Consider the following 14,393-nt stretch of genomic DNA (forward strand, 5'->3'; position numbering starts at 1 on the left):
TATGTAGGCACAGGCCCCTTTGCTCTTCTCCTGCCTTTGAGTGCCCCTGCACAGAGCTAGAGTCCTCTTCTGCTACCTCCATATATATCCTACTTACTTCATGCCAGGGGTTTTGCAGTTCCTCGCCCCTGTACAGCAATGATCAATCTTAAGCATGCTCTTCCTCCCTTTCCTCCCATCTCAGAGGTGGGCTGTGACTGGGAGATAACAGGAGCCTGCACATCTGCAGTGGCACTGGCACAGCTTGGTTAAGCTGCAGGTCACACCACAGGCTCCATGGGCAGGAAGGTCTCACACTGGGGCCCTCTGTACCATTGCTTGTCCCTGGGCAGGGCTGGTGCTGCCTTTGCTGTCCTGTGCTTCAGCCCCCTCTGCCCGCAGGATATGCCAGCAACCACTGTTGCTTTCCCTGCTGTCCTTACCATTTCCATTAAACCAGTATCATGTTCCCAGTGAGCACATTAGTGCATAGCCAATAAACATTTCTGATTGTTAGTAGAGCTGGGAATAAAATCAGATGTGTTGCCCCAGCACCACTAAACTCAGAAAGTGTAGTGGAGTGATTCCAGGGCTGTGCCTATTCCCATTAAGTAGGCTGAAAATATTTAATTACAGGCGGAAGATATCTGGATATTGCATGATAGTACATTTTAAAAGTAGTTGCTTTTAAATTATATTTTTTGAAGTGAATTTTATGATAGCTATAGGTGCACAGAGGTAGTTACAACCTGTGGTACTCCTGATATTTCCAAATAGCACTAATCGTGACATGTAGCATTCCTGCCATAGTTTTGGGATCCTGTTTAGTATGGATGTTGCAACAGAGTCACCACTGAGTTTATGATGTTTGGCCCCTAGGGCAGAAAGTTATTTTGCTAACTGACAGGAGCCCTGGGCATAATGCACATTTTAAGCAGATACTTTTTCTGGAATATTCCAAGAGTTGCATACAAGGTACCGAAATTTTTTCCATAAAAGGTGATAGTTCCTTTCTGTGACTTCAGTTAGGCTTTAAAGAGCTGAGAATAGTAACTTCTTCCTGGGGATTTTTTGTGTTGTCATACGAAGTGTTGTCACAAAGATATACATTGAGTGCATCTGCCTTTTCTATGCACAGAGTTGTCTAGTATTGGTTTGTCTGCATCTTTTTTCAAAGACAAACTGAGCCTTGGGGTCAGAGTTCAAAAAAAAAGCCCACGATTTTGTGCTCGGTTTGAGGTTTGACTGCCGCTACTAAAGAGCATATGATAGCTCTTTTGGTCTCTGAAAAAAATCTTTCTTTAGCTAAGAAGGGTATTGGTGCCTGAAAGTTTTGTCAATTTCTGGGGACACCTTTTCACCTTAGCTTCATCATGGTCAAGTGAATGAGTTCATCTCTCTCTAAAAAAGCTTGCCTCATTTACTTCTCCAGATCGTATTAGCCTCTCCTGGTACTAAGGAAGTCATGTATCTGATCACAAGATAGAGCAGATGGTTGCATGGACTTCTGCTGTGCTTGTGTGAGAAATGCTACCTTTTGGTTAGGTGCTCTTAATTTTGCACAGTTAAAACCTGTTTATGACATGCTGTTCATTTTACATTGCATTTGCTTCCGAACTTACTGTAGGGAGAAATAATTTTGTTTCTTCTAATGGGAATAGCATGGGAAGGTCTAAAGCAAAGTTCTTCTGGAATTTCCCTGCTTTGAAGAAATGCAAATTCAGTCAAATTTGTGTAGTCATAGCCTTCATGCTTTTTTAGTTTGTTGCTATGAAAATTTTGTCATATCATGTTCTGTTCATCCGGGTCTCCATCATGTGGCAACTTCTGAACACATCTCATAATTCAGTCAAATTTGAGTGGGTTGTAAATTGTTTTCCAGTGTAGTGAAGCCTGCCCAGTTTTATGAAAGTAGCTGAGCAGAGCAATGGGGAGACATTCTGATGCCTCTGTGGAGGGAAGGGCTACACTGTGGGCTTAGCCCTCACTAGAAACCAAGGAATTCCAGGGAAGCCTGGGGGGCTGACGTGGCAGACACCCCTGGTCATGGGAAGCCTGAGGGGGCAGTACCTTATTTCTTTAGCGATAGGAGGGGATCAACCTGTAAAACCAAACATCTGTAGAAGACCCAGGCTGCCTGATTGCCCTTGTCTCTGTTCTTAAGTTTGCTGTTCCCATCAGGCTGCCAGGTATGTATGTGTGTGTTCTCTTTGTGTTTTGTTGCAGAAACCCAAGCATCCAACAACAGGGCTAATTGCCATTACACTGGCATTTCACATATGCCATGAAGTCCACCTGGCAGGCTTCAAGTACGACTTCACTGACAGAAATAGCTCTTTGCACTACTATGGCAATGAAACCATGTCTCAGATGATGCAGGTAACTAACACTTGCTTGTGCTGAGAGAAATAGAGCTGGTAATTGGGGAAGGCAATTCAATATAGATAGAAGTGTGGATTGCAGGTCAGAAGGGCCTCCCACCTTCTCCTGGTTCAGCTGCTTGTGGGTTAACGTTTGAATCTCTTCGTGTCTGCTGCTGTTTCTGAAAAATGTAGATACTGATCTTTGTGTCCCTTGTGCTGTACCATATTCTGCAGTGTCTGCATGAGATGTCCATTTGTGTGTTGTGTTCAGCTTTGCTGGTGTTTTCCTTAGGCTGCACAGCCCTTGTCCTAGAGACATCTTTGTTAGCGCTGTCAGCGCATAAGCAATGTTGTTTCTTTTGGTGTTGTCTTTTTCCTTGGCACCTACTTGTACTGTATGTCATAGCTGTCAGACTCCTTAAAAGGCAGAAAGAAGAGCAAAGGGGAATGGAAGGAGTTAAGACCTATGAACTTGTATAGGTCTTGCATAGGAAAAGAACTGAATTTTGGAAACTCAAAGTAGAAAAGAAAAGCAGCTCTTGGAGGAGGCCAGGAAGAGAAGGAACTGCTTCTAGGAGGGGGAAGCCACAACTCAGCAGGAGAGGGAGCAGCAGGAGCCTGGAAAATACCAGGAATGCCTTCTCTTCCCTCCTGCTTTGCTAAGACCATGCCTCTGTTTTCTTTTATATCTCTGCTCTTGTATTCATTTGTCTTAATCTCTGTATTTCAAGCCAACCCTGTTTTAGCCCTTCACTGCAGTGTGAAGTTTTCTTTGCCATTTGCCCAGAGCATATGGGTGCCATTTTCCTCCTCTTTCATTTGCTGAAGAGGAAGGGTAGAGACAATGCCCATAGGAGCCTTTCATGTTTTTCTCAGAACTCCTAGATGCCTGCTCTTCTGAGATAATTTTCCTCTGACACTGAACTTGTCCTAGTTTGGAGGCTCATCTCTGCAGGTGCTTTTCTGCAACATATACTAAGTTTGAGTAAGGCTGATCATTAGTTGAATAGACATCCGTAAGTTTCCTAAAGTCTTGAAATTTTAAAAAACAAACTATTAAACAAAAATGTTCCTTTTAGTTCTTTAGTGGCAATAAATTGCAAATACTATACTACATCCGTGTAATCTTTTATGCAGTATACATATTATATTCGTTTTAATTTACAGGATTCAGTGTCTTTAAGTAAATTTACTTTCCTTGTGCTGCCCTCCACTAACCTTAGTGGTCTCCTCAAGAACCTGGATACAGCACAGAAGATGGGTTGCTTTGGGTTTGCTGAACCTAATTGGCAGGATGCATCTGAACTAGAAGTGTCTGATGTGCTTTTTCAAGAACCTGCACTGAGTTTTGACGATTACTCATTTTCTTACTGCTTGTGCTGTAAATGTTCTTACAGAGCCGTTGTTCTGAATAAGCAGGGCAAGGATTTGGAAGAGTTAATAATGGAAGGATTTCTGTGAGCCCACATTTCACCTGTTCTTATCACCAAAGGATCATCCTTTTCAGTTGTGTCCTTATGAAAATATCTAATCTAGTTTTGAGCATCTTGTTTTCTTGGGAAGCTGCTAAGCCTTTGCTAAGAAGTCTTTCCCCAGACCTTTTCTGTTCTTAGCATCTTCCAAGTATCTCAGGTAATAGAAAGGAACAGCCAAGTGGTGCTGCTGGTTATAATTTGATTTTATAATTAATTTTATTATTCCCTCACATCTCTTTAGAATGAATACCACAACATCACTGCCGAGCAGAAATTTTTGAAGAAGCTTATAGACAAGAACTTTGTGATCAATTTGACATGAAAGCTGAATGGAAAATACAAAGAACAATCACTATTTTCAAGATTTGAAAAATGTTATTTTTTGTATGACATTTTTATTTTTTAAGTGCAACATAACTGTTTACTGTTTAAAGGAGCGCAGAAACCTCATCAAGGCAAAAACTTTTAACTGAGGGTAATGGACTGTTGCAAACAGAGTTAACTGAATTTCTGTGAAGCTATTTAATAGTGGGAAAACCGTGAAACTTTCAACTGAAAGTATCAGGGATATATAAAAATGTGATGTACATCACTTACTTATCAGTGAGAACTCTTTCCAAATGATTAATTCTCTGGAATACTTTTGTTTCTGATGTTGTCCTCCAAAAGAGTTCCACTGTCAGGAGACTGAGATGACTGGTGTTCATTCTGTAGGTGGATGTAAAGTCATGACTGTCTTCTTGTATGAAAATTGCTTTAAAACTATGCATCTAAATCATTACTGTATGTTTTGGAGAAGGGGGAACATACAGACTGTACAGGTTTTGTTCTGCCATACTCCTGAGGAGAGGATGTCCACCTTCAGCTGAGCAGCCACAGCTTCTGCACTGACCATCAACTCTGGGCTTCTGTCTGCCTTTGCCGAAGGTGAAGACCCTTTGTCTGATTTGTGGAGATGTTGGTGTTGACGATGCTTGTGTTGTACCCATTTTATAGAATAATAATGCTCCCTGTGCTGTGCATCCAGTAAATTTTACAGTTGCTGACTTGACTTAAAAAAAAGGAATACAAAGACTGAAGAGCTGTCCGAACTACCTGTGTCAGCCCCCATACCACAATAGAAACAAAAGCTTGGACAGACATGTTCATGCCTGAGTTTAGAGTCAATGTTTGTTGGAGTCCTAGTTCTCCAGGACAGCATCTCATGCATTTTTTTTGTTTGTTTCCTCAAAAACAGGTGGATTTTTCCAAATGAGTACAATCTCCTTCCTCAGATGTTGTAATGCATCAATACAAACAAGGAATACTCCCATTTTTGGCATTAGAGTGTAGTAGGGAATATCCAGGGTGTACTTCAGCTGAATTATCATTTGGCATCTGTTTACCTCTTCTGTGTTGATATTTAAGTTTGAAGTGTGTGGATGAACTTAAATCATTTAGCAGTGAGAACTTGCTCACGATTTTAGTTGAAACATTTAATGGGAAGTTTATATTTCCTGTATTGGTTTGTCTCTGACAAGCCTGTGAATAAATGAAATCTGCTTGGGAACACGCTTGACAGCTATCAAAGAACAACAATGTGCAGTTCCAGTTCTCTCACAGGACATTTATATAAAATTTTTATTTTAATTATGGCAGAATTTCTGGATGATTTTGTGGTTATCTTTGTTAATCAAACCTGAAGAAAACGCAAATAAGTCCACTTAAAAAGTCTTTGAAGTTGGTAGGAATACCATGGTTGCTTTTCTATAAAATAATATAGAGAGGACATTTAGGAGGAATGCAAACAATCACAATATGAACATAAACCAGGGTATTTGTTATTTTCAGAAGGTGAGGATTGCAAGAGTGCTGAACACAATTTATTTTGCTGCAGCTATGGAGAGGAATTGCCATTTGGGAATTAGGGGGAGGGCATTGTGGTCTGGAGAGGTGCCACATCTGAAGGGAAGGAGGCTTGTGTTTTCACCCAGTGATTCCTGAGCTTTGGTCTGTGTCAAGCAAGCTGGACATACCTGAAATAACTTGAGATGTCAGGAAAATCTCTGGCATGGGCTGGGGAAGGATGCAGGTGTGTCCCAGCAAGGGACAGGGTGTGCCATGGTGTCTTGTCTGATGCATGTCGCTTGGCTGCAGCTGTACTCCAGCTGTGTGCAGGGTGGCAGGTCAGGGTGTGGAGGAGAGGGAAGCATGTCCCCAGGTATTGCACCTGGGAAGCATGTCCCCAGGTGATACTGGTGGTAGAAATGGAGGAAATCATAATTTCTTCACCAACTGGCAGAAGGGCTCTTAATTTTTTGTATTTCCTTTACTTTTTCCTGAGACTTAGGAGAGATTTTTGCTTGAAAATCTCAATACAAACAGGTGGGGTTTCACTCAAGAAAATAGTGACATTATTGTCTTTGTGTCTCTAACAGCATTTATTTCTCCTGGTTATTTCAGTTAATTGAAAAGGTTTGTATGTGATTCTGCAGCCCCAGACCTACAGTGATTTAAACTCCTGACAGTAGTAATTCCACTGCAAAAGCTGCTGTGGCAAGGCTTTTTGCAGACATAGCAGTGTTCTCCAAGCTGTTGTTGTAGAGAAGCCCCTGGTAGATCTTTGATTGTGTTGAGAGCCAAGGCCAGCAGAAGTGGGGGGCTGCTCCTTCACCCTGAAAACCTGTGGTTGCTTCCAGAGCTAGGGCCCCCTGCTCTCCCAATGGCTGTTGCCACAGTCCAGCTGCATCCATGTAACATCTTGCAGGATGTTTTTCCAGGAGAGCTGTTGAATATGTTCCGGACACTGTGAGGAGAGTTTTTGTGATGGTGCAGACTGCATCCTTCTGCTTCTCCACCTCTGTCTCCAGTTCCAAAAAGTGGGTAGGGAGCTCTGCTTTTGAAGATGTTATTTTCTCTGCTTTATTTCATCTCCAGAGATAGTCTTCCCACTAATCTAAACTGATTCCTTCTCCAATTTTTCTAGTAGGTTTTCTGCTTTTTTTGGGAGGATGGGATTTGGATTCTAGCTGTAGCAGATCAAATAAAGTAATTGGAAAAAAATAGAAGCCTCATGGCAAACAAATGGTGTCTCCCAAAATCTCTGTACTTAAAAAAATCCCTTTAGTCTTTTCAACTTTTGCCACATCAGCTTTTTGATCTCCCTAAAATATTTTTTAAAATAATGTTTGGTGTTCTCAATGAATTTAATATGTTCTCTACAAGCATTTATCCATATCAGCTGTTTCTTTTCATATCCTAATAAGCCCTTCCCATGGTATGGCTGACTTATTTTTCAAATTAAGCGGTATTTTGAGGGATATTTTTCTACCACTTCTGTGCTCCTGCCGGGGTGTTGAGTCTACTGCAGTTTTTGTCCCTGGGTGACTGGGTAACATTTTGAATGAAACTGTTCCTTCAGGATGAAGTCAAGAGCTGATGCTGCTGATAAACTATGGGGTTTTTTGTTGTTGTTGAGTTTTTTGTTTGTTTGGGGTTTTTTTTTTTTTTTTTGAAAGCATAGCTTGCAGGCCAGTAGCTTTTTTGTCGTCTGTTATAAGCAGTGAGCCTAGTCATGAATTTTTCTCCCCACAAATTGTAGGATCCTGTGTACACCAGCCCTGTAACAGCACCTGCTTCATGTACAGCATTCCTGCTGCTCTGCCTCAAGGACAGAGGCAGGAACACCAATATGTAGTGTGTTTCTCAGCAGTGATCACAAATTAGTGTCTCTTCTGTCTGGGCACACATTTTCACAGGTGTTTTGTAGTACCAAAGACTTGGGGCTTTTAGAATAAAACAATAATGCTAGCATCAAATCTTTAGATAGTTTCCAGGCCTGAGCTGCTATTAAGATTTTTTTTTTACCTTTTTGCCATTTCTGAAAATGAAATCTGCACTGAAATTTCCTCCTTTAAAAGCTATCTGGGTTTTTTTTAATCATATCAGGAGTGAAGCTGCCAGTTTTGAATCCCAGGGTGCTGCCAGCTTTATTTCTGTGTCTGATAATGGTGTAACTGTGTAGGTCCCCAGTGTCTCCCATCATTTTTCTATCTGAAGTCAGATGTTCTCCTCCTTTCTTATTCTTGTTCCTGTTCTCTGGCAGCTTGCTGAATTTACAGCAAAGGTGCTTCTGCATTTTATCTGCCACCCATCTCAAAATGCTGCACTGTCAGATAGTCACAGCTCTAAAATACCAAACTATGCACAGAACAGGCAGGATGACACATGTTGGCTGAAAGCTCTGTTTGGCTCAGACTTTCTGGAGGTTTCTTTGTTGGGAAACTATTATTTCCTCTGCTGTAATAATTAAGGGAAGTCACAGACTATTGCACTAAATACGAACCTGAGAGTGTCTAAAAGATGTTCCTAAATGTATTCCAGATATTTCCAGTAACTACATAGGTGATAATAATACAGAATCACAACTTTGATGTTTAATTAGCATGTGGTACTTCTTGTTTCCAATGTCATGCTTTCCTTTTAGCAATGCTCTGGGGGAAGAGTATAAATACCTTCACTTTTAAGTGGATTCTGATTTTTAAGAACATACAAAGCTCAGCATATGTTTTTGGTATTGGGAAATACTTATTTTATTTGCCATTTGTCTTAAGTTTTATATGCCTTTGAAATGCCACGTGTATTTTGAGGAATTCTTAGAGTTGTTTCAAGTGAAATTTTGAATGCTACATATAGAAGGAGATTATTTTCCTGTGAATAAACTGTTAAAGACAGTGCCCTCAGACTTATTTTTGCAAGGCTGGTGCTCTCTCTGTGTGTGAGTGTGGATGTGTGGACATGCCCAGGGCTGTTATTATTGGTGTGTCAAGTAAATGGTGTGGTCAGGTATGGTTTCAAGTTTTGGAACAAACTTCAGTGCTTTGTAGAGCAAAACAGCTGAAAGTTTTTGAACCTAGGTGGGCAGAGTTGTCCTGTGGCTAGAGATCTATCTCCAGGCAGAGTACAACCATAGCCGAGTCATGTTTTTTTGTGGGTAAGATCAAGAGTAGCATCCTTGTGATTCGAATTTTTCATTGTATTTTGAATCTAGTTTGTCTTACTGTGAACTGGCGGGGGACTGCTAAAATAAGAGATGGTGTGCGATAAAAAATTTCAGAAGGGGAAAATGGCTTTAGATAGAAAGTGAGAGATGTTGAGTGCAGTATTTTTCCTTTGTGCAGTAAAAATGAGATGCTGAGGGCTTCAGGGAGTCCAAGGGAGATTCGGATAACAATTTTCTGGCACAGTAGGTATTCAGTGCATGGCTTTCAGTATGAACAGTTCAGGCGTTCACCAGCTTGGACCAAATGCTTGTCTTTGAGGAAGCCACATCAGGAGAGCAAGCACCTCTCCTCCTGGGCAGCCAGTTCTGCCTTTTCAGGCAACACAAGCCCTTAGCAGCAGCCTCTGTGGCTGATTCCTTGGCTGCCCCTCTGCCTTCTTCAGCTGCACTCCCATGTTGGCTCATGCTGAGCAGTATCTGTCCCCAGGGGCTACCTGAGGGAGTCCCTCCCTCTTCATGTACCCCCCAGACCCTGCTGTGCCCTCCCACCAAATGGGATGTGTTCCCTCTCTGGCTTACAGCATGTTTTACCAGGAGATGGGAACTAGAGAATAGGGTGTATCTCTTAATTTCCCTCCCTATATCAGGCTGTCAGTGGTTTCAGAGAGCCCTTGTGGTCTGATAAATGAGTTCAGCAGGATGAATGTTCCTTCTGATAGTTCTGAATGAAGACAGAATTGGTTTTTGGTTTTATTTTTAAAGATATTTAATAACGTATTTCTTTCAAATCAGTACAAAAATTTTAAATACAAAATTATTTGCTTTTGACATATCTCATATATTCTGGGAGCATACTGAAGTCACCAGTGTCTGGTAAACTGTTTGTCCATTCCTGCCACCATTCCATAAAATTTCTGAGATAAAGCACCACATTATATCACTTGAGTCCTTAGTCAATGTTAGACTGCATTAAACTCTGCATTTAAATAATGGTCATGCCAGTTAAATCCAATCTTAGTTCTGCGTGAAAAAAATCTAGTTCATTTTTGAATCAAAAGCAGTAGCGGTAGCTAAAGACATTGAAGAAGTGATGAGCATTTAACTCCTTGAACTAGTGCAGCCATGTGTGATGTACAGGGAACCACAGCAAGGTCCACTGCACTTTGGAAACAGAACACTTTTTGAGGTGAGATTAGCACCACTGATGAGCAGACAGAGACTTCGTGCACAGAAGTCACTGTCCTCAAGTACAGCAAAGTATTGAGACCTGCAGGTTCTCCTTGACAATTGGTAACGTATAAATAAGGATTGGAAATCAGTTTTTAGATAGAACCAAGTTCTCAGATAAATTTGCGTGATCAGTATTGCCAGTAAAGTTATTGGTTGATCTCAAGCAACAAATCAGTTAAACAAACAAAGCTACTTCTGCTTTCCCTAGTCATTGCAAAAGCAAACTGATTCAGCTTTTGCTGAGTGGCAGAATAGGTGTTTCTTCTGACAAGCTAAATGGGTTCTTGGTACAAGCCCAGAAATTCAAGCAAATTTATGCCACCCTGAAGTATGGCCATGTGTTGGCCAAAATGCCTCAATGACGTGGCACAAATAAATGGGGGAGATTTACCTCATCTACTTGAGCTGTGTGAATAGGGAACGGAGACTTTTTAAGTGCTGTGGCATTTGGAAGTGAAGCCAGTGCCTGCTGGACGCACTGGTGACATTTTAGATCCAGTGACTGCTGGAGAAGGCTCAGGGGGAATGATCATGCCATCAGGATTTCTCTTCCATCAGAGGTAAATTGTTCAGGAAAAAAACTCACATGCAGGATTATTTTATTACAGGGGAAGGAAATAAAAGTCTGCAGCCAAGGGAACCTTTGCTTGTCAGGTAGACCTGCTATAAAAAATCGAAGAAAACCCCCACCCAGACAAATAAGCCTCTCAATTTTTTAAAATATAGAGACTGACCTACTCTGCTTTAAGTCACTGTTTTTTGTCTCATAACTATGATCAAAGCAACAGGAGTGAGTGACATACACTGATTTGAACTTTAGTACTGAATTACTGTGAATGAAATTAAGTAAGCATGGCTTTGCAGAAATATATAATGTACAGCTAATATGTCCCCCTTGGGTGCAAAACAACTGTTTATGAACCTGATACACATCTTTAGATATGTTTGCCACACCTTTTTTTTATAACTAGCTGTGTATAATGTTAAACTTTGTATTTATTATTGTTTTTGTACAAGATGGTCAAATGGTCATAAAATGCACCTTTTGTTGTATAAAAGTTAGAAGCAGAGGAGAAAGGTTTTGATTTTGTGTGTGTGTTGTGTGTGTGTCTGTTTGTTTTACATGGGATACAATAAATACCCTGAAAAAGACGAATGAACGTACTGCCCGGCATAGAGTCCTGCCGCCTGCTCGGATGGCATCTGAACGTAAACTTTGTCTCCGTGCATCAGCTGCACCACGGCACTGCCCGAAGCCTGGTCCAGGAAGCCCTTCTTGTATTCGTCGTAGGTGTACATGAGCGGCTCGTTGTTCTTGTACAGCGCCACCCACACGTTGGCGCCTTTACAGTGGACGTGGTAGGCGAAATAGTAGACACCGGGGATCTCGCATGTGAAGATCCCCGTCTGGGGGTTGTAGTTCTGCCGGCCGTTGTACAGGAGCTTGTCGAACTTCACGGGCACCCCGACGCGGGGGAAGGGCGTGAGGAGCTCTGCCGTGAACGCGGGCATCTCGTAAACAATGCTACCAGCCTTGTCTTTCTTGGCCTTGTAGCCGTAGGGGGGCTTCAAGCCGTCTATCCCTGGTCCCACCTCAGGCAGGTATTGTCCCACAGCTGGTGGAGTGGGCGGGATGATGACCGGGGGACCTGGCGGCCCGGGAGGGCCCGGTGGCCCCTGGAGCCCCGGCTGGCCAGGAGGACCGAGCGCCCCAGGCTTTCCCGGGGGTCCCTGCAGCCCCGCAGCACCAGGTTTGCCTACCCCAGGAAAGCCAGGGGGGCCGGGCATGCCTGGCTCGCCCTTCGCCCCTGGCAGCCCGGGGGGGCCGATGGGACCACTGGGTCCCGCAATGCCCGGGATGCCCGAGGGGCCCTGAAGCCCCTGGGCACCGGGTAGCCCGGGCTCACCCTTTGGCCCCACAAGCCCCGGGACACCCGGCAGTCCCGGCAAGCCTTTGTGTCCGGCTTCCCCCTTGGGTCCTGTGGGGCCCGGCAGCCCCCGCAGCCCAGGGCCACCCACTTCCCCAGGAAAGCCTGGCTTTCCTGGAAAACCCTGCAGGCCGGGTTCCCCTTTGGGGCCGACTGGTCCTGGTGGCCCTACGGCGCCCCCCTCCCCTTTAGGTCCTGGGAAACCAGCGGCCCCCGGGGGTCCCATGATGCCTGGCAGTCCTGGCTGGCCGGGTTCCCCTGGTGGCCCTCCCATGCCAGGTGGCCCCGCATGCCCCTTCTCCCCCTTCGGCCCCAGAGGCCCAGGCAGACCACCCACACCTCGCTCCCCTTTGGGCCCAGGGAAGCCCGGCTTCCCAACCCCAGGGAGGCCGGGGGGGCCCGGCAGGCCTGGCAATCCCTGCTCCCCTTTGCCACCTGGGAAGCCGGGCTGGCCGGGCATGCCATCCTGGCCTGGTTTGCCAATACCAGGTGGGCCAGGAGGGCCTTGGATCCCAGGGGCCCCTGGAGGCCCCTGCAGCCCCAACTCTCCTGGGGGTCCGGGTTTGCCCAGGGGTCCCTGTGGGCCAGGGAAGCCAACCATGCCGGGTTTGCCAACCCCTGGCAGTCCCACGGGGCCGGGGGGACCAGGAAGCCCAGGTGGACCCTTCAGACCTGGCAAACCTGGGATCCCAACCCCCTTCTCCCCTTTTGGCCCTGGGATCCCAGGGATTCCTGGTGGCCCCTTCATCCCAGGCTCACCCTTTGGCCCTGGTTGCCCCTGCAGCCCTGGAGCACCCGCCTTCCCTATGCCAGGAAGCCCATGAGGCCCTGGTGGTCCTTGTGGTCCAGGAATCCCCATGGGCCCAATCTCCCCCTTCGGCCCCATCTCCCCTCTTGGCCCTGGGGGCCCCATGACCCCTGGTTTTCCTGGCATCCCTGGCAAACCCGGCTTTCCAATTCCTGGGTATCCTTGCGGGCCTGGTTTTCCTTTGGCTCCTGGTACACCATGACCTGGTAATCCTGGTGGCCCTGGTGGCCCTCTTGGTCCAGGCTCACCCGGGGGACCTTGTTCACCCCTCAGACTGCGTATGGGAATTTCTGTGAAGAAAAGAAGAAAGGGCCAGAGGAAGAGATAAAAGGTGAGTGCAGTCACATCCTTCAAAAAGCAGGCAGTTTTGAATTGAATATGCTTTTAATGATGCCTTGTGGTTTTGTGGTAGACAGAGACAACTAGCGAGTTACAGGTTGGTGTTGAGAATTAAAGAGGATGTTACTGTTTTTCATACTCCAAACTTCCATGTGTGCTTCTGTTACCACAAAGTAATTACTGTGCATCATATGTAAAAACCATTTGTGCTTTGGTGGTGTTTTCTACCTATACAATCTTAAACAGCAAAATCTGCATTTTGTCCCACATTGCGGTAGATCGATCTACCTTTAGAAGTTTTTATAGGAAACTCAGTGCTCTCGTGCTGTGGGAGGAATCCTGGCATAAAAGTGCTTTTTCTGGATGGGCATAAATAAGCAAGATCAATTAAATAAGATTGTATTAGTAAGAAGTTTATACATAACGTGTATCTGTATTTTCCCCAAGGCTTTGGTTCCCATTAGAGTATTACTGGAAACCAGCAGCCTTAATCAGTGTTGCTCTTTTGGCATAGCCATGTCTAGTTATGGCTCTTCTAAACACTTTGCAAAAGGTTTTTATTGTTGAAACCCACATTTTTGTGTATGTCACCACTTATTATTGCAAGTCAGGGTGGGGAAGTTGCTGCTGGGGTTGGTTGCTTTTCAAGCTCCTTCTTTTTGGGTTAATGGAAACTCTTTCAGGCTCTAAAATGTGTAAAAAAGTGAGAGATTTGGGGAAGGACGGGAGATGAGGTTTGAGGGCAGACCTCTGCTTTATGGGAGGCAGAAACCTTCCCTCTCTGCACATGTTGTGTTTTATGCACATCAAAAATCTTTGCTCATGAGGTAGGTTGATTTTTCTACAGCTAATGGTTCTTGTTCAGACACTCCAAAAATAGGCCCTGAAATCTTCCATTTCCCTGTGAAGTCAGTGGAGGCTGTGGTTAGCTGGGGCCTCAGTAGGACAAAGTTACCCAGTCTGTCTGCACTTGTACAGATGCTGGTGGTCCTCACAAGAATTTTATGACACTGGGTGTTCCTGGTCACCCTTTGTATTTTGGACTTTTTTTTTTGTTTTCTTAAGTACCTTAATACTGTCCAAACTTCCTTTACTGAATAGAGAAAGTGCTTGTACGTGTAGACCTGTGCATTAATCCTCTGTACTTTCAATGCCTCTGTTACACCCATAAATAACCTACAGAAAGAGGACTCCAGAGTCTGTAGAGAAATTGTATGTTTTTATCCACAAACCTCAAAATCACAGGGTCTGGACAAAGTCAGACAAAACAGTGATGTTCCCATAAATTTA

At 44.3% G+C, this 14,393-nt stretch overlaps 3 protein-coding genes across 7 annotated transcripts in view; 2 read left to right on the forward strand and 1 right to left on the reverse strand.

Moving 5' to 3' along the window:
* ST3GAL6 (ST3 beta-galactoside alpha-2,3-sialyltransferase 6) overlaps positions 1-8,532 on the forward strand; it is a 42,895-nt gene extending 34,363 nt beyond the window's left edge. For both annotated transcript variants that reach the window (XM_077174337.1, XM_077174338.1), the window contains 2 exons: positions 2,206-2,358; positions 4,059-8,532. In XM_077174337.1, the coding sequence (XP_077030452.1) occupies positions 2,206-2,358; positions 4,059-4,139 (234 nt within the window). In that variant the 3' untranslated portion in view covers positions 4,140-8,532. The remainder of the gene's footprint in view (positions 1-2,205; positions 2,359-4,058) is intronic.
* DCBLD2 (discoidin, CUB and LCCL domain containing 2) overlaps positions 1-14,393 on the forward strand; it is a 419,219-nt gene that overhangs the window by 1,355 nt on the left and 403,471 nt on the right. The window contains exon 1 of one of the 2 annotated variants that reach the window (XM_077174333.1): positions 2,248-2,358. The exons of the other annotated variant lie outside the window; for it this stretch is intronic. The gene's annotated coding sequence lies outside the window, so the exon portion shown is untranslated. Of the gene's footprint in view, positions 1-2,247; positions 2,359-14,393 lie in introns of those variants that run through there. 2 annotated transcript variants of the gene reach the window in all.
* The window catches only part of COL8A1 (collagen type VIII alpha 1 chain), an 86,112-nt gene continuing 82,866 nt past the window's right edge, over positions 11,148-14,393 (reverse strand). For all 3 annotated transcript variants that reach the window (XM_077174329.1, XM_054655112.2, XM_077174331.1), the window contains one exon: positions 11,148-13,054. In XM_077174329.1, the coding sequence (XP_077030444.1) occupies positions 11,148-13,054 (1,907 nt within the window). The remainder of the gene's footprint in view (positions 13,055-14,393) is intronic.

The sequence above is a fragment of the Agelaius phoeniceus genome, chromosome 2 (assembly GCF_051311805.1).
Source record: "Agelaius phoeniceus isolate bAgePho1 chromosome 2, bAgePho1.hap1, whole genome shotgun sequence".
Lineage (NCBI taxonomy): Eukaryota > Metazoa > Chordata > Aves > Passeriformes > Icteridae > Agelaius > Agelaius phoeniceus.